This window comes from Marmota flaviventris, chromosome 13 (genome assembly GCF_047511675.1).
Source record: "Marmota flaviventris isolate mMarFla1 chromosome 13, mMarFla1.hap1, whole genome shotgun sequence".
NCBI lineage: Eukaryota > Metazoa > Chordata > Mammalia > Rodentia > Sciuridae > Marmota > Marmota flaviventris.
Genome location: NC_092510.1, coordinates 94464994 through 94485208, shown reverse-complemented (window position 1 = coordinate 94485208; position 20215 = coordinate 94464994). Strand labels below are relative to the sequence as shown.

General features: G+C 38.8%; 1 protein-coding gene across 4 annotated transcripts in view; it reads left to right on the top strand.

The window, feature by feature from the left end:
* The window catches only part of Nr6a1 (nuclear receptor subfamily 6 group A member 1), a 212088-nt gene that overhangs the window by 167527 nt on the left and 24346 nt on the right, over window positions 1–20215 (top strand). For all 4 annotated transcript variants that reach the window (XM_027944449.2, XM_027944442.2, XM_071600940.1 and 1 more), the window contains 2 exons: window positions 8681–8923; window positions 19967–20022. In XM_027944449.2, the coding sequence (XP_027800250.1) occupies window positions 8681–8923; window positions 19967–20022 (299 nt within the window). The remainder of the gene's footprint in view (window positions 1–8680; window positions 8924–19966; window positions 20023–20215) is intronic.

The window sequence follows — 20215 nt, the reverse complement described above, 5'->3', positions numbered from 1 at the left end:
GCCATTGCTGAGGCTGGCTTTGAACTCATGATCCTCCTGCCTCAGCCTCCCAAGCCATTGGGATTACAGGCGTGCACCATGCCCAGGCAGAAATGGAATTTTATAGTGGTCCATGCAATAAAGTAGGAATGTATATGAATAGAGGAAAGCTCCTCTGATTTGTATTTATTTATGTTTAAAATCTGTTTGTAAATGAAATTTCAAATTTTTCTGTTCCCAATTTCAATATTTCATATCACCTGAGGCCTTCATTTCAATGGTGGCAACCTGTGAAATTGGGTGGAATCAATACTTAGAATGTACAGCTGATCAGGGAGTTGGAACTAGTAATTGAGGTGAAACAGACCCCTTTGTTTTAACTACTCTTTGGCCAAGCAAGTTCCAAATTGCCTTAATTGTCAATATAATTTTGATTAGGTGAGTAGATAGATACATTCTCCATTTCCTAAATGTGACCTTCATCACAGTCTGAAAAGCAGGTTTTGATAAAAATCAATGAGCCCTTGGAATGGGTAAAATGCCCTTCTTGGGGGTACCGGAGGTATCTTGAAGGCTGAGTGAGGAATGAGAGTAAGAGATCTTTTTGTTGTTGTGCTTGGGATCAAACCCAGGGCCTTATCATGCTAGGCAAGCACTCTACCAACTGAGCTATATCCCCAGCCCCCTAAGAGTCCTTTTTGTAATAGGTTTTGGCATCTGTTTAACCAAATTAAAGTACAACTGGTTGCTAACAGGGTATGTAATACTTATAAAATAGTAAGAATACATCTAGCCCAGCACAGTGACGCATGCTGTAATCCCAGTGGCTCTAAAGGCTGAGACGGGAGGAACTCAAGTTCAAAGCCAGCCTCAGCAGTTTAGTGAGGCCCTAAGCAATTTAGCAAGACACTGTCTTAAAACATAAAAAGACCTGGGAATGTTACTGAACGGTTAAGCACCCCAGATTCAATCCCCAGCACTTAAAAAAAAAAAAAAAGAATACATATAGTTGATTCCTTTTTCACAGATTTTGTTGTGACTCTTGTAGTTTGTACCCTCCACAGGACAGCATTTGGTATAATGGGAAGTCTGTTTTCAAAAAAGGGTAAGATTAAGGGGCTAGAGTTGTATCTCTGTGGTAGAGCGCTTGCCTAACATGTGTGAGACACTGGGTTTGGTTCTCAGCACCATATATAAATAAATTAAATCAAGGTCTATCAACAACTAAAAATTTATTTTTTTAAAAAGTGGTAAGGTTGAGGGTTGGGATTGTGGCTTAGTGGTAACATGCTTGCCTTGCATGGGTGGGGCACTGGGTTCAATCCTCAGCACCACATAAAAATAAATAAACAAAATAAAAGTATTGTGTCCATTTACAACTAAAAAAAAATTTTTTTTTAAAGTGATAAGGTTGAAACTAATGTCTATCACTGACTTGCTGTGTGAACTTGGGCAAATCATTTTACTTTCCTGACCCTGGGCAAGTCACTATTTTTTTTTTTTTTTCCTTCACATGTCCACTTTTTTTAAATACTTTTTTTTTAGTTGTTGATAGACCTTTATTTTATTTATTCATATCTGGTGCAGAGAATTGAACCCAGGGCCTCACACATGCCAGGCAAATGCACTACTGCTAAGCCCCAGCCCCAGCCAACTGTTTTCTTTTCTTAATAAAAATAAAATGCATGAAAAAAATTAAATTGTTTCACCGACTTTATTTTTCATTTAAGTTTTTATTTTGAAGTATGCCTGGATTACCCTTTGTTTTTTAAAAAGCCTTTGTTTCAAAGGCCAAATGATTTCTCCTGATATGTAGATGCTGATCCATAAAGGAGAGTGGGACAAGGGAAGAATGGAGGAACTTTGGATTGGGCAGAGGGGAGTGAGGGGAGGGAAGGGGGTACTGGGTGGGAAAGGTAGTGGAATGAGATGGACATTATTACTTTATGAACATGTATGATATGGTGTGGCTCTGCATCATGTATAACTAGAGAAATGAAATGTTGTACTCCATTTGTGTACAATGAGTCAAAATGCATTCTGATGTCATGTGTAACTAATTGGAACAACAAAACAAACAAACACCAAGTGTGTGGATCTCTTCTAGTTTTTTTTTTTTTTTTTTTAGTTTTCGGCGGACACAACATCTTTGTTTGTATGTGGTGCTGAGGATCGAACCCGGGCCGCACGCATGCCAGGCGAGCGCGCTACCGCTTGAGCCACATCCCCAGCCCTCTTCTAGTTTTTTTTTTTTTTTTAAAAAAGCATCTGGTTTCATCTTTGCTACTTCCTACAAAATGTTTATCACTCTTTGATCATGATCTATAACTAATTCCTCTTGTTTATTTGTTTTTGCCATCCTGGGCATTGAACCCAGGGCCTCCCACATGCTAAGCAAATGCTGTATCACTGAGCCACATCCCCAGCCGTTTATAAATTTTATTTTGAGACAGGGTCTTAATAAGTTGCCCATGCTGGACTTGAACTTGCAATCCTCTTGCTTTAGCCTCCCAAGTTGGGGTTACAGGTGGGAAGGGTGGTGGAATGAGATGGTCATTATTACCCTGTGTACATATATGATTGCACAAATAGTGTGACTGCATCATATATAACCAGAGAAATGAAAAGTTGTGCTCCATTTGCACCACTGCACCCAGCTAATTATTTCTTAATGAGTCACTTGTTTTTAACTCAGTGTGATTTTCGTCCCAAGTAGTTCATTGAAATGGTTCCCTAGAGTGATTTTTGAGCTCTTCTTATTCCTCACACTTTTTGGTCTGTTAATTTGATAATGCTGTCTTCTTTGTGAAGTCTTTTTTATTCCTTACCTTCTGATAATCATAGGTTTTTATTCTACTTACCTGTGTTCCCTAAATAATTGCATTTAGAATATTCTGCTTAAACTGAATATTCTCTTAAACTGAAGCTGTTGATTTTGTCCTTGCTCAGTTTTTGCTTTCCACTTTTTTCTCAGTGATACTGCATTTCTGTAGACACTTTGGTTTAGAGTTCATCTTTGACATTTCACTATCCCCCACATCCTTTTAATCTCTGTAATCTGGTCAACAAGCCCTCACTAGGCTTTCTAGGCTTGCTTTTTACTTCCACTCAGCCATTTTTTAACACTGCTGTTTCCTAGATGCCCATGCCATTCATCTTTTCCCTCTCTTTTGCACACTGCAGATCATTATGAGATTAATCTCTATTTTAAAAAAATAAAAAACAACCTCAGTAGCCTTCTGTAAGAGAATATTGTTGCAGGATATTCTAAACTAATTTTTTGTACTTATCTCCTGCCACTTCTCCATAAAGTCTCTCTGCTTAACATTAATATCCTGTGCAGTTGCCTCAAGCAACCTTGCGTTTATTTTCCTTCCTTTCACTCTCATCGATGTTATTTCTCTTTTTCTGGAGTATCCTGCTTCTTTTGTTTTTTACTTTTTTATTGTGAAATATTAGCACTTAAAGAAAAGGGCATAAAATACAAATTTATAGCTTAATGAATTACTATAAAGCAAGCACCACCCAAGTCAAGAAATAAAACATTACTAGGATCCAAAAGTTTTTCCCTATTCCCTACTCTCCATTATGCATGTCTCTTTCCCTTTGCCAGTTTTGCCCCCACTTAATACAAATGGAAATCAATAGCATATATAGTTTTTGTACAAGTCATCTCTGTTGTTGAGAGATTTTATAGTTCACAGTGAGACTTAATTGAAGGAAGTGACAAAGCTGAAATTGATACCAAGGGCATCCTAAACACCAAGCCAATGTATATCAGACTTTACACCTTGATAGCTAGAATCCCACTGTGTATGTACACATGAAAAAATGTGCATACTTCAACTGGAACAAAAGTTCTACCACTGAGCTCATTGTTTTCAGACAGTGTCTTACTAAGTCGACTGGGGTGGCCTCAAACATGCCATCCTGCTGCCTCAGGCTTCTGAGTTTCTGGGATTATAGGCATGCACCATTACACCAGGCTGTGTGACTTTTATTGGTTGTTTTGCTGAACTACTTGCTCTTTTAAGAAAGAGTAAGATTCTTCTCAGAGGAAACCCAAGGTGAAAAGGGGTTTCTAAGCACCACATTGAAGACATGACTTTATATGCTAAATATTTCTTCGCCTCTCTCTCTCCTCCACCTTTGCTTCCCTAACTGGTAGTCATAATTCAAAACTCATCTCTGCTAGAAAATGTCATTACTTTCCCCTGCCACCAGCTTGAGTATTCCTCTTCTGTGCTAGTTTAATTCTTTTTAAGTTTTTAGGTTTTTAAAAAAAGATAAGACTTTATCAACGATATTATCAAGCTCTTACTCTTCACAGAGCTCTTTCATTCTAGTATAGACCATGAGAGAACTAGAGCTCCATATTATTTAGAGGCAGTTTCATTGATTCTCACAACAGTTCTTTGAGAAAAGTTAATGTAATATTTTATTCACATTTTATAGACTAAAAACTGAAATAATTCTATGGAGTTTAAAAACCTTGACAAGGGCTGGGGTTGTGGCTCAGCAGTGGAGTGCTTGTTTTGCATGTATGAGGCACTAGGTTTAATCCTCAGCACCACATAAAAATAAATCAATAAAATAATGTTAAAAAAAAAAAAAGAAACTTTGACAAAAAACACAGCGAGCAAGTGATAGAAGCTAGATTTGAACCCAGGGAGTCTGATTCTGGAATCCAAGCTCTTAATCTCTTGGCCAGATTTTAATCTTTTTGTTTTGTCTCTGCCCCAGAGATTTATACAGCCAACAGTTGCCCTCCCCCTCCCTCCCTCCCTCTCTCTCTCTCTCTCTTTCTCTCTCTCTCTCTCTCCCCCCCCCTCCCCCTCCACCTTGAGGTTTATCTTGCTGTGGACCCTGAGATCAATTCTACCTCCTCACCTATGCCTGTTCCCTTGGTTGCCATTTATTTCTGTTCACCTTATCCCAATCTTCTTGATTTCATAGTTTAAAGTTTTTAAAAAACTTATCTTGGGTCAGGCATGGTGGCACATGCCTATAATCCCTGAGATTTGGAAGGCTGAGGCAGAAGGTTGGCAAGTTCAAGACCAACCTTAGTAACTTAGCTAGGCCTTAAGGACTTAGCAAGACTTTGCCTTGAAATAAAAATAAAAAGGGAGGCTGAGGTTGTAGCTTAGTGGTGGAGCACCTACCTAGCATGTGTGAGACACTGGGTTCAATTCTCAGCACCACATATAAATAAATTAAACTTCTGTCAACAACTAAAAAAAAATTTAAAAAAATTAAAAAGGCCGAGGATGTATGTAGCTCAGGGGTAACGTGCCCCTGGATTCAATCCCCAGTACCAAATAAATGAACAAATAAATACTGTCTTGATTTTCTCTCTGCTTACTGTTGGGGAAGGAGCACAAAAGACAACAATTTCCAGTGGGTTTTTTTTAATTTTATGTATATTTTAGTTGTTGATGGACCTTTATTTTATTCATTTATTTATATGCAGTGCTGGTACTCATACCCAGTGCCTCATACATGCTAGGCAAGCACTCTCCCACTGAGCCAGAACCCTAGCTCATTCAGTGGTTTTTACTTTAATGTTTAATTTTTTCTCTTTTATTTTATCAGTTTTCAGAATAATGAATTTGTGTCCTAGCAACCTCCAGTGATAACTGGAGGTTTTTCTTTTTAAATAATATGAATTCTTTTATTTTGTATTGGAAATATTTTAATCCATTGTCATCCGTATTCTTTTTGATGTATGGATTGCTCCATCTTAGACTAGTGAGATAATTTTTACATTGCTCACTGTATCATTTTGACATGACCCTATTACTAGTTTGGATAGTACAACCAACCTCATTTTATCTGTATTCTGCCTCATGCTTGGAATCAACCATTTCTCCAAGAAGTCCCAGCTTCCATTCATAGGAATTGGTATTTAAAGTTTGCAGTCTGAGACCTTCTAATACTTCTGATAAGACAGACATTCAATTTCTCTGATGAATTAGAATATGCTCTCTACCCACACTATTTTTACCTATTGATATTTTTGTAGATAGCAAGCAGACTACCTTATTCAAGGTTTCAAATATCTGTCATGTTTAAACCCTCAGCTCTTTATCAACTGCAGTTACTGTGAGCTGTGGTCTTAAGTTTGAAGTGCTAATTTGGCCCATTTTTTTCTCTACTATATTTTAGTAGATTAATACAAATGAAGAAAACTAAATTAAGTCAGGTACAGTGATACACACCTCTAAACCCAGCTACACAGGAGACTGAGAGGCAGGATGATTGCAAATTTGAGGTCAACCTCCACAACTAAGCAAGACCCTATCTCAAAAAAATAAAAAGGACTAGGGATGTAGCTTAATGGTAGAGCATCCCCGGGTTACTTCCCAGAACCAGAAAATAAAATAATAATATAATAAATTATCTCATAAGTATGCTTGTGATTACATTTGGAGACACCCATATAGTTCAGAATAATCGTCCCAATTCAAGATCCTTAATTTGATCATCTCTCCAAAGACCCTTTTCCCTTGTATGTAGCATTTCACAGTTCTAGGGATTAGGGCCTGGTACCTATGGGTGGCCCTAATTCAGCTTACTACAGTGGTAATCATAGAGACTTATCACAAAGTTGGCATATCATAAGAGCTCCATAAATGCAAGCTTCCTTCTTTCTCTATATCCTTCTTATGTATGTCGCCATGACCCTCCTTTCTTTAAAATTACTTTCAAATGCTTTTCTTGAGAGGAGTAGCATTATGTCTATACCTGTTAGGATAATAAAAATAATGACAATAATAACACTTACTAAATGATTATTGTAGCTAAGCACTGAGATGAGTTCTTTTTTTAAAAATTTTTTAATATTTATTTTTCAGTTTTTCAGCAGACACAACATCTTTGTTTGTATGTGGTGCTGAGGATCGAACCCGGGCCGCACGCATGCCAGGCCAGTGCGCTACCGCTTGAGCCACATCCCCAGCCCCTGAGATGAGTTCTTTATCCATGGGATATAGATACCATTATAGTCCTTATTTTACAGAGGAAATAATACCTAGGCAAAGTAACTTAATTTTGCCCAGTTGGTGGTTCATATTAGATTCAAATTAGGCTCTAAATCAGAGCTAGGGTTCATTTAGGTTTAATTGTAAGGACTCTTTTTCAAAGTGTAACGATGTCCTCAACTATTGTATCTTGCCTCTTACTTAGGAATGTGGTTCAAGTGTCTGGTTTTCTGACCTGGCCTCTGAGGAAGATCTTTTTTGAACTTTTCTTGAGCCCACTGACAGGGTCTCACACCTTAGTTCACCAGGATGCCCGTTCTTTACAGTTGCTTGGTCTGAAGAAAAAGGAAGAGGAATAATCTTCCTCTTCCTAACTTCCTAACTTCCCCTCGTCCTAACTTGTTTGCTGCAAATCAATGAATTCCTTGGCTGCAGGGATCGTGCTGATTTATTTATATCCTAGGATAGGGCCTGGACACAGAATAGATGTTCCTCTGGAATGTAAATCCTACCAGGGACTGACACTCACTCGAATATCTCTCTCTCTCTCTCTCTCGGTGTGTGTGTGTGGGGGTGTGTGGGGCAGTGCCAGGGCATAGTACATGCTAGGAAAGTACTCTCCCACTAAGCTGCATGTCCAGCCCTTTCAGGGATTTTTGTCCACAGCAGCATTCATGCCTTAGAAGAGTGCCTGAAGTAGAATAGTTGCTCAATAAATATCTGTTTTCTCTGTGGTATATATACACAGTGGAGTATTATTCAGCTATAAAGAAGAATGAAATTATTATTTGCAGAAAAATGGATGGAACTTGGGCTGGGGATATTAGCTCAGTTGTTAGAGTGCTTGCCTCGAATGCACAGGCCTTGGGTTCATTCCCCAGTACAACACACACACACTGGTTGGAACTTGAGAACATTGTGTTAAGCAAAATAAGCCAAACTCAGAAGATCAAGAATTATATGTGTTTTCTCTCATGTGGGAGCTAAAGAGGAAAAAGGAAAAGAAAGGTTGGGGGGATCAGTAGAATAAAAGAAAAGAAAGGGAACAGGGAGTGGGAAGAAGGGAAGGAAAGGGGAATGGGGAGCGTGCTAGGGAATGATATTGGCTAAATTATATTGTTACATTGTGTGCGTATAGGAATATATAACAACAGATTCCACCATTATGTACAACTATAATGCATCAGTAAAAAAAAATGTGGATAAAAATACCTGTTTTCTGTGTCTGGCTGGCTAGCTACTCTGGGCATGGTTTAAACTTCTTCACTTGTAAAAAATTACATTTACTATTTATTGGATGTATACTAACGTATACCATGTGCTAGGCACTTAAATATATTATCAGTAATCCTTGCCACCTTCCTAACAGGTAATATTGATGGGCTGTGGATGAAGAAGGGAGAGGGGAGAAGTCAAAGATTTTTCCTAGGTTTCTGACTTGGATATTGATCCAAGTGATAATGAAACTCCTGGGGAGGTTTATGAGGGTTTTTTTGTTTTGTTTTGTTTTTCCCCCCCCCAAGATAAGCAGTGTCTGTGATATCTGCAGGTAGATACAGGAGTCTGTTCCTGTGGCAAAGGTTTCAGAGATGCCACCTGTATACCAGTTAGTCTGAAGATGGTGGTGGTCTTGATCTTTCCAGAGCAAGGATGCTTCTTTTAGGAACTGTGGCCTTAAAGCCATTATTTCCACTGTACTCTAACTTGAACATGTTTATTAGTTTCTGTTCCAGATGATCGGGCCGAACAACGAACCTGTCTTATTTGTGGGGACCGTGCTACAGGCTTGCACTATGGGATCATCTCCTGTGAGGGCTGCAAAGGGTTCTTCAAGCGGAGCATTTGTAACAAACGGGTATATCGATGCAGTCGTGACAAGAACTGTGTCATGTCTCGGAAACAGAGAAACAGGTGCCAATACTGCCGCCTACTCAAATGCCTCCAGATGGGGATGAACCGGAAGGGTGAGTGGTACTCAGTGCTCCTAAGTGCCCACCCTTCACCCATCTTGTACCTTTAGTATCAGCTATTATATTTTAGAGTTATTAATTTCCCAAGCCTGCACTATACATCAGGTCTTACCTTGTATGCTCATAACTCAAAAATATATCTCCTGCATATGGGAACCTCCCAGTTTAGGTGAGAGGAAAGACATATGATGTTAAGGATTCTGTGGCAGCTAATGCATAGGCCCTGTATGGTAAGACCCCAGTTAACAATTAGATCCTGGCTGGGATTAATATACTCCCCTAGTTTTTCAAAGAATGATGATAATATAAAGTAGGAATTTAGATGGTTAAAAGTCACGTATGAGACAGGCGGTCTTGTGAATGTGGTATAATTTTGTTTACTAAAACCGTGGTGTATTCAGAGGCTGGATGTGTTCAGAAATCTGTATCTAGGTTGATGAAGAGTTTGTGGTTTATTGGGAAGTTTCCTAAGAGCCATTAGGAAATTAATTAATATACTAAGATTAATTATTAAAGGGAAGCTTTGAAGAATGGATTGAGGTAGGAGAAATAGAAAAACTACCCAGAAAGTTTTTAGAAGAGCCCAGAAGGATGGTGTAGAGAACAAAGTAGCACAGATGGAAGTTGGAGTTATGGAAGAAACTCACCCAATAGGAGTTGGTGACACACTTTTAGGCAACGTCAGAAGTTAAAGTTGAGGATTTGGATTAAGAATAATGGTCAGGGGGCTGGGGATGTGGCTCAAGTGGTAGCACGCTCGCCTGGCATGCGTGCGGCCCGGGTTCGATCCTCAGCACCACATACAAAACAAAGATGTTGTATCTGCCGATAACTAAAAAATAAATATTAAAATTCTCTCTCTCTCTCTCTCTCCTCTCTCACTCTCTCTTTTTTTTTAAAAAAAGAATAATGGTCAGGAAAAAAAAAGTCAGGCCAAAGGGCAGAATGGAGCAAAATGTTCACCTTGGCAGTTCCCAGTTTGAAGTACCTCAGAACACCAAGAAGTTTGTGAGCTATTGGCACAGAGAACCTGGATGTAGTTAAGAGAAGGGCCAGTGCCAGAACACTAGATTATGAATAGAAGAGGACACTGTCATTCAGTAGAAAGGAGGCTCTAGAAGCAGACCACCCTGTAGACTTAACAAGTTTACTTTATGTCTCTGATATTTTATATGATCTTACCTTTGAAATGATATGTGAATACCTTTCAGAGTTCTGTAGAGGACTGAATATGATAATGTATGTGAAAAACACAGCATTGTATTAGAGGTTCATAGCAGCAGTACATGAGAATAGAGGAGTTAGATTTGGTGAACTATTCAAGTTGGTTTTGTAGCATTAATGAATGTAGGCATCCAGATGTACTTTTTTTTTTCGGGGGTGGGGGGGCGGGCAGTGCTGGGAATTAAACCCAGAGTCTCACATATACCAGTCAGATGCTCTACCATTGAGCCATATCCCTCCCTGGTCACCAGATGTCCTTTAGACTGATTCTACTATGTGAGGGATAAGAAGGATCTTTTTAAGGGGCTGGGGCTGTAGCTCAGTGGTAGAGCATTTGCCTAGCTTGTGTGAGGCAATGAGTTCAATTTTCAGCACAGCATATTAATAAATAAATATCCACTGACATATTAAAAAATAATTCTATACTTAAAAAAAAGAAGGATCTTTTAAAAACTTACTTATTAGGAAAAAAGGTTAAGGGAGATACGAGAGAGCATTTAGATAAATTTTGGTGGTTTGTAATTTATTCATAATACTATTGAGCACTCACATGTACCAGAAACTCTTGTACTTTCCATGCATTATACCATTGAATACACATAATAACCCTTTTATTGACTATTATTCCACTTTATAAAGGTAATTTAGGGAGATAAAACTACTTGGCAGTAGTTAGTTTAGGGATGGTTATGACGACAATTAATAATTTCTAAGTTAGAATTTGTTGTTAGTCAATCAGAGCTTAGGCATTATCACATGGACAACTAAGTGCTTCATATGTCTGTGACATAGCTATATGTGTGTTAGAATATCATGTTTACTGAATGCTAAACAAATGCCACAGTAGGACATTTGAAGTGTTGCTAAGTTTGATGGTCCCTGCCTATCTTTCTAACCTTTCTTTCCAGAACACTGCCTCTGGGATGATTTAAACCATTTTGCCTGTGCTCAGCCTCTTCCTTTATCTAGAAATCCTTTCCCTGCCCACTGTCACTTTCCTCTTATGAAAACCTTTCCCAGCCACCAGTACCAAACCAGTACTGTCTTGGAGAGTCTGTAGTTGTCTTCCTGCCCTCACCCTGATTTGGTTTTTTCCTCTGCTTTTCTCATTACCCTTTCTTGCCTTCAGTGTGAATATTTTATCTAAGAATAATTGTGGGATACCTTCTTATTCTCTGATCAATCATCTGCTTTATTCAGTTAGATTGTGAAAATTCTGAGACTTCCAGCCAAACTCACCTATTTTAGGGAAGAAAAAACTTATAACTTCCCTTAAGCATAACTGGAGATTAAACATGGAGAATGAGGGATAGAGAGTTGTCCATTTATTTGCATGTAAAGCAGGCCAAGCCCCGTTGCCTAGTGAACACTGCCTCTCAGAGACAAACCCTGCCACCTTCTGGTTGGTGCTGAGAAAGCAGAATTAAAATTAGTTGTCATACTTTGAAGGTAAGAAATAATCTGTATAAAACTATGATAGCTGATAAATATATACATTTGTCAAAACTCATAGAACTATACACCACACAAAAAGTGAATTCTACTGGATGTTACAATTATTTTAATCAACCAGTATGTGATAGGTTTGGGGGCAGGGAACTGAGAACTGGAATATGCACTATGGCAGTGAATGAATCTAACTGGTGTTATAACAAGTCACATAACCACACTGAAGGGCATAGAGAAGAAAGGAGCTGACCTTGGAAAACAGTGTTTTGACTGTATATTGTAAGGCAAAAGACACAAAGAATTGTGTACAAAGCACTCTAGTTTGTAAAATTTATTTCTCTCAAGGTTATATGTTAGGAATTTTGTTCCTACTTTAATTGTATTTTGTGATTAATATATTGTAGGTGATGAGAGTCAGGTTTTGCATATCAGAGAAGATAAGTCAAGAATGGTGCCTGGCACAGTGGTGCACACCTGTAATCCCAGCAACTTGGGTGGCTGAAGCACATTTGAGGCCAGCCTGAACAATTTAGCAAAATCCTGTCTCAAAATATAAAGTAAAAAGGGCTGAGGGTGTAACTCAGTGGTAAGAGTGCCCTTGGGTTTAATCCCCAGTACTACAATCAATCAGGAAAGACCAGGATAAAACCTCAGGTGCTAATTGGAATCAGTGGTATCAGAATGGACTCATGTTTAGATAACGGACAGGAGGGTGGAAAAAATAAAAAGCAGATGTGTGAGGATACATGACTTAGTATATCTATATGTCTTTCCAAGCTCTAGCCACTAGAAGGGGCTAGGAGCAGTTATACCCCAGTTGCAATGAGCATACCTAGCACCCAGATCTTGGTTTCTAAATACCAGTAAAAGGAGTCAGGACTGGTTGATTCTAGATCTGGGACAGGGAAAATATCAAATGAACCTGGAGTATCTTGTGGTGCAAAAAATTTAGGAAATACTAAAGAAAAAGAAGAAGAAATGGGGAGGGGGGGTGGGCAGCAGCAGCATGTCAGAAGGACACAGAGCCCAGCCTGAAAGTGCTTCCAGTGGTCAAAATTGGAACAATTTAGGCAACAAAATAATTCTAGTATTTGTTTATTTGTTTTGTTCCGTTTTGTTGTATTGTGTTTTTTTGGTATCAGGGATTGAATCAGGGGTGTTTAACCACTGAGCCACATCCCCAGCCTTTTCTATATTTTATTTAGAGACAGGGTCTCACTAAGTTGCTTAGGGGCCTTGCTGAGTTGCTGAGGCTGGCTTTGAACTTTTGATCCTCTTGCCTCAACCTCCCCAGTTGCTGGGATTATAAGCAGATGCCACCATGCCCGGCCTAGAATTAGCTTTTAACCCAAGGAATAAAATAAATATCCATGAGTTCATGCTGAAAGAAATACCTAAGTCAGTAAAGTGAAGGGACAACTTTTCCTTGTAAGAGAATTCCAGTTGATAAATGTTGAAGGCATGAAGGAACACTGTTAAAGCACCATAGTATTAACTGCTGCAGACAAGATGAACTGATAGGTCCAACATAAGTGACATCAGTTTAAACAAAAACAGAATATTTGTATAGTCTGATAATATTCAATAATTACAAAGGGGAAAATATTTTCCATAGAGAATTGTACTTTAGCCAAGAGGTCAAGGTTAAAATAACCAGTAAAACATACTGACATTATTTTACACCTGATGTGATACATTGAGAAGGGCATAGGTATATACACACAGAAAGCTAATTTCATTCTCAGTCCAATCTCCAGAAAACAGACAAGCCCATATTGAGGGACAGTCTTCCAAATAACTGACATTCTATAGCATATTCTTGAAAAGTGTCAAGGTCTCAAACATCAAGGAAAGATAGAAGGACTATCACAGATTTGGGAAAACTACGGAGAAATTGCTACTAAATACAGTGTGCCATCTGTGATTGAACAAAAAAGGACATCTGTGGAACCACTGTAGGAACCCACATATAGTCTTTACTGCTTTTTGGTTAATAATATTATTCCAAAATTTATTTCTTAGTTTTAATAGTCTATAGTCTATGGGATATATAGTGTAAAAAGAAGGAAAAAGGTAGGTATAGAGAACATGGAAACTCTCCATACTATTTTCACAACTCTTCTGTAAGTCTGACTTTACCTCAAAATTTTAAGAAGTAACTTAAAAATGCAACTGCCAATTGTGGCTGGGACCATGTATGAGCAGCCCTCTCTTGTTCCCCATCTTTAGATAGAGAACTAAATATCTTTCAGACCTGGAAGTTGGCTGGTCAGGAAATTAATTATTAAGGTAGTGAGTAAAATCTAAAGGAGGATAATGAGTGGAAGCTGATCCCCTCTGACTCTGTCCAGGCCCATGACTGGCCCAGTACTACTCCTCCTCATCACCCGCCCCCCACATATACCCCTCACCCAAATTGCAGTCTTTAGGATAAAGTCAGTCTCCTCAAAAAGGTTTTCCTTTTTTGTTGTTGTTGTTGTTATTATTTTTGTTTTTGTTTTTTTAGTACCAGAGATGGAACCCAGGGGTGCTTAACCACTGAACCATATCCCCAACCCTTATTATTTGTTATTTTGAGACAGGGTCTCACTAAGTTACTTAGAGCCTCATTAAGTTGCTGAGGCTGACTTCAAACTTGCAATCCTTCTGCCTTAGCCTCCCGAGTCACTGGGATTACAGGCGTGTACCACCACATCCAACTCTCAAAATTATTTTCAGGGCCCCTCTGACTCTGGCATCAGCTACTTCATCCTTTCCCTTTTCTGTCTGCTGCTCCCCATCACAATCTGCATTCCAATCCAGGTCTTCAAAAACTTCATATTTCAAGGGCTTTGCAGATATGGTTTCATCTTCCTGGAATATCCTACCCCTTCTTCTTCACCTCACTATATATTATATACTTTTCTTTCAAGGCTCAACTTTTATCTGTAACATTCTCTAGAAGTCTTCTGTGGCACACACATTCCCCCCACACCAATGACCCTCCTTTTTTCCCATAGCCCCTGATATGCCCTCCACTGTAGCCCTAATTACCTTGCATTGTCTTTATCTGTTCACTTGTCTGTTTCCCCATCATTAGACAATGAGACATGTGAGGACCATGACCAAGTCCTGCTTTTCAGTGCCCCTAAGCAGATAACCCAGTAATGATAGGATGCTTCCTAATTAGATGAATTGATGGAGGGCCACAGCAAGAAGGGAAATGTCAAAAGAGAGAGGAAGATGCATTGGGCCTCCTGGGGGGAATCCATGTCAGTTAAGTAATTAATGTAAAACATGCCTCACTGAGTATGGTGGCATACACCTGTAGTCCCAGCTACTCAGGAGACCGAAGAACGAAGCAAAAAGATGACAAGTTCCAGACTAGCTTGGGCAATTTAGGGAGACACTATCTCAAAAAGTAAAAAGGGCTCAGGGTATAACTCAATGGTATAATCCCCTGGGTTCAATCCCCAATTTAAAAAAAAAAAGATTCTTAATTTTGTGGTTTCATAACTTGCTAATTATAGTAATGGTTCAGAAGAAAAAGGTTAAGGACAGTTGCCTAGAGGAGGTGATATTTTCTGGATGCATTGTAAGACAGCGCTTCTCTGGCATTGGCATATCATTGTATCAGGAGAAAAAGTGCCAGAACACAGTACAGAGGCCTGAATGGAGCATTGAGAAATCTCAAGGACAGATAACATTTGAGCAGCTTCTTAAAGGAATCAAAGTTTCAACTCCTTACAAACTTTAAGGGGAAAAAAGACCTTTAAGTTTGTAAGGAGCTGAAACTTTGATTCCTTCAAACCAGGGATTGTTCCTAGGGGCACTTAACCACTAAGCCACATCCCTAGCCCTTTTGATTTTTTATTTTGAGACAGGTTATTTTGAAACCTCACTGAGTTTCTTAGGACCTCGCTAAATTGCTGAGGCGGGCCTCAAACTTGTGATTCTCCTGCTTCGGCCTCCCCAGTCACTGGGATTACAAGTGTGCACCACCACACCTGGGTTAAAGGACTTTTAAAACACCTTTAAACTTGGTTTTCGTGTTTTATTTGGAAATGATTTCAAACTTACAGAAAATTTGCAACAGTAGAACTTCACTATGTCTTTAAAATCAGGGAATTTAACATGATACTTTTTCTAATTAGCAGACTTTATTCAATTTTCACCAGTTATCCTAATGTCCTTTATAGCAATTGTGATTTTCCTGATCTAGAGCCAGCGATCCAGGATCATTGAAGACATTTGTTTATCTTTAGTCTTCTCTAGTCAGAAATAGTTCCTTATATTTTGTCCTGAATAACATTTTTTACTTTGAAGCAAATAGGTAATTTATTGAAGAATATTTCTCAATTTGGGTTTGTCAGTTGCCTCATGGTAAGATTTAGGTTATACATTTTGGGTGAAAATTCACAGAAACAATGTTGCATTCCTCTAAGGTCATCATATTAAGAGCATGTGGTTGTGAGTTTGTACCATTATTGGTGCTGCCGACCTGAATCATTTGGTAAAGGTGATGTCTTGGGTAAAGTGGTTTTGCCAGACTTCTCCACTGTAAAGGTTTTTTCTGAGCAGAGGCAACATATGGTAGAGGTACAGCTGTGGAAAACAGCATGGCATCCTCAAGGACTAACAAATAGTTTTCTGCAGCAAGGGAGTAGCATTTATGGCCAGAGGTGAGGATGAAGAGCCCCATAGGAACCAGATCACAGACAGTCTTGAATGCCACGCTGAGGAACTTAGGCTTTTAGCCCCTACACCAGAGAAAGCCACCAACATGTTTTGAGCAGGGATTGGATGTTTTGTGTCACATTTCTGGTTTCTGGGTTTGGTTGGTTGCTAAAATCTTAACTGAAATTTCAGCTCTGTCAGTTCTTTACGAGTAATCTAGAGTAAGTCTCTACCTCACTGAGCTCTACTTCCTCATCTCTAAAAGACATGGATAATAGTAAAAATGTGTACCTTCCAAGGTGGTTGTGATGATCAAATGAAATAACATATACACAACTATGAGCTGTAATATAATGCAGGGTTTTGTTTTAACAGAGGCATTATGACACATTGAATTTTTTCCCATACTTCAGATTTCTGCATGCCATTTTGATGAATTTTATCATCTTTACCTTATCTTCTCCTTTAAATACACTTTAAAAAAATAAAAGTTGAATGAAAAAAATCAGTATTTTAAATACACATTAGAATAAAAGAGTTTATGTACCACATAGAAGTATGTTATATTTCTCCAGTAGGACACATAAATGTTATATGAAATAATGGTAATGGAAAGAAGACTGGTCTTAGAGTTTTATAGTCTGCGTTTCAACATTGATTCTGATGTTTATTTTCTATCTCTCTCCTTGAAGAAAATTCTTCATTTCTTTGGGCCTAACATTGAGCTCTTTAGTGGGAGCAATGCTAATATTCTCCTCATGAGTTTTAGTACCTAATACATAGCACATGTCCATCATATGTGAATTTTCCTTGTTTCAGTTGGGGTTTAGGGAGGACATAAACTTTCCAGTTTCAGAATAAGAAATGGCAAGATATAAGACTTTAGGATCTGTGGTCCTTTAAACAAAATAAAAGTTAAGTTAAGCATATTGAGTTCCTTCCTCAACCTCCAGGACAGTGAGTGTGAGATGTCTTCTAAAAGATATTCAGCGTTGCACCATTCAGTGTTAGGTCTTTGATTTATAGCTGTAAGCTGATAGACATGTGAGATGTCAGTATAAGAAGTGACTAAAGTTATCATTGACCCTGGCATAGCAGAGAAGGAATTTTAAGGATTCGTAGAACTCACAATTAGGTCTAAAGCGAGCTCCCAGGCAACAGCTTGCATACGTCTAACTTAATATAGACTATGTATGTTTCTTACTCCATATTCACAGCAGACTTGTAAAGCTGACTTTATTGCCTTGGTTTTGTAGATGAAGATATTAAGACTTTTACAAAGTAAAGAATGGAACCTTGGGGGCTGGGGCTGGGGCTCAGCAATAGCGCACTTGCCTGGCATGTGTGGGGCACTGGCACTGGGTTAGATTCTTAGCACTGCATATAAATAAATAAAATAAAAGGTCTATCAACTAAAAATAATATTAAAAAATAAATAAAAAACAGGGCCTGGGGTTGTGGCTCAGAGGTAGAGTGCTCGCCTACCATGCCTGAGGCACTGGGTTCGATCCTCAGCACCACATAAAAATAAAGTGAAGATATTGTGTGTCTACCTGTAACTAAAAAATAAATATTAAAAAAAAAAAAGGAATCTTGGTTTGCTTATCTCCTTTGTTCAGAGAAAAAAAGGCTGGGGAGAGGGAGAGTCATTACCACTATTTTGTACTTATTTTAACTGTACTATTTTATGTAACATGACAAGTACTAGTATCCCCTCTTTACTCTTCAATAAACTTCAGAGGGGTAAAGAAATTTGTAATTACACAGATTGGGCAGAAACAGGATTTGGACCCAAACTTGTCTAATTCTGAAATGTAAAATCTGAGGACATCAAGGATGATGTCTACTTTAAGGAAAATGAACTTTCCATCAGAAACTGAGTGTTATGTTTACAGCTCTCACTATTTGCGGCAATCAGCCTTTCCCCAAGGACTTCCTAGATTCCTTATGTGCTTTTTTGTTTGTTTTTGTTGCAAGTGTATTATGGCAAAGCTTGCTCTCACATAATGGCATTAGTATATCCTCTGTCATTAGCATTACCTCTTTAAAGCCACCCAAGACAGTGATCATCACAAAGATTTTTCAAAAATACCAGTGTGACCACATCACTCCCTTGCATCTCTGCCCGTCCCCAGGCTCCTCAGCTGAAGTCCATATCCTTAACCTGACATTCTAGGCTCTTGATGACCTGGCCTCTCTTGGCCTCTCCATCCTTATTTTGCTACTTTTCCTTCACATACCACCTTCACCCCTCCAGTGTCTTATCCAGATCTAACCACCTGGAAGTTCCTAGAAAGAGCAGTCCATTCTTAGTTTTGACTTAAAGCGTTTCCCTTTTTTTGGTGTTGGGCGAGGATTGAATTCAGGGGCACTCAATCACTGAGCCACGTTCCCAACCCTATTTTTGTATTTTATTTAGAGACAGGATCTCACTGAGTTGCTTAGTACCTCGCTTTTGCTGAGGCTGGTTTTGAACTCTGGATCCTCCTACCTCAGCCTCCCAAGCCGCTGGGATTATAAGCTTGCACCACCATGCCTGGCTTGACTTGAAGCTTTTCTATACTCTGTTCAGTCAACCCGGAGCACACTTTTCCTGCTTGCCTAAATCCTCCTCGTCTTTTAAGACTTAGTTCAGAAGTTGTCTTTTCCAGAAAGCTTTGCCTAACGATCAGGGTCCTACTTTAATTTCTAATCAGGTCTTCCTTCGTGTGTCCCCATTTTTTTTTTTTTTTAGAGAGAGAGAGAATTTTAATATTTATTTTTTAGTTTTAGTTTTCAGCGGACACAATATCTTTGTTTGTATGTGGTGCTGAGGATCGAACCCGGGCCGCACGCATGCCAGGCGAGCGCGCTACCATTTGAGCCACATCCCCAGCCCCGTGTGTTCCCATTTTAAGTGGTTCATTAACACTGATGACGATAGTACTAGTAGTAGTTGTTCTTAGTGTGGCTAGTACTATTTAAAGGATGTTTTGTATAGTTGGAAAATGCTAAGCAAGCTCCTACAACCACAAAGGAGCTCTACTTACTACCTTTGTGCCACTGAGTTCAAAATTCCAATTCTATTAAAAAAAAAAAAAAAAACTGTTTTCCTGATCCTACCAGACCTAAACTTAGGTTAGGAATAAAAAATATTTTATTTAAAAATATAAATATTCTCAGCCAGGTTTGGTGGTTCAGGCCTATAATCCCAGCAGCTTTAGAGGCTGAGGCAGGAGGATTGTGAGTTCAAAGCCAGCCTCAGCAATTTATTGAAATCCTGTCTGTAAATAAAATAAAAAAAAGGACTGGGGATGTGGCTCAGTGGTTAATTGCCCCTGGGTTTAATCCCTGGTATGAAGAATAAATGAGCAAACAAACAAACTGTTCTCTCTCACCTGGAATTTACCAAAGCCTTAAGATGCATTATCCTGGTGGGATTTATGTAACTGTGGACTAATTAACAATGCTCTTACTTTTGTTAGATTGTATTGAATGTATACAGTGTGTGCAGTATATTCCTGGTGTCCTGGGGGCCCCAAAGTATCCCCTACCTATAAGGTTGCCTACAAGAACAGAAAAGAGTATGTGCTTTGGGTCCAAAAACATCTGTGTTTTAATCTTGGCTTCACCAATTACTACCTTGCTACTTTGGGCCATGTAAATTCTCTTTTTAAGTTTAGACTTGTGAGCATGCTTCTGACTACTTTAACTTATGTTTCCTTCCAGCTATCAGAGAAGATGGCATGCCTGGAGGCAGGAATAAGAGCATTGGGCCAGTCCAGGTGAGTTCTAGGCCCTACTCTCTTGTTTTGTCCTAGAAGGCCTGGGCTCCATATGCTCCTGTAGCTGCTCACTTTAGACCTCTCATTTGCAAGATACTTTGCTGTTCATTTCATCTAAAGATTATCAGCAGAATGTTCATTACCTTATTAATAGAGTAATACTGCTTTCAATCTCACAAACATTTGCTAAGTT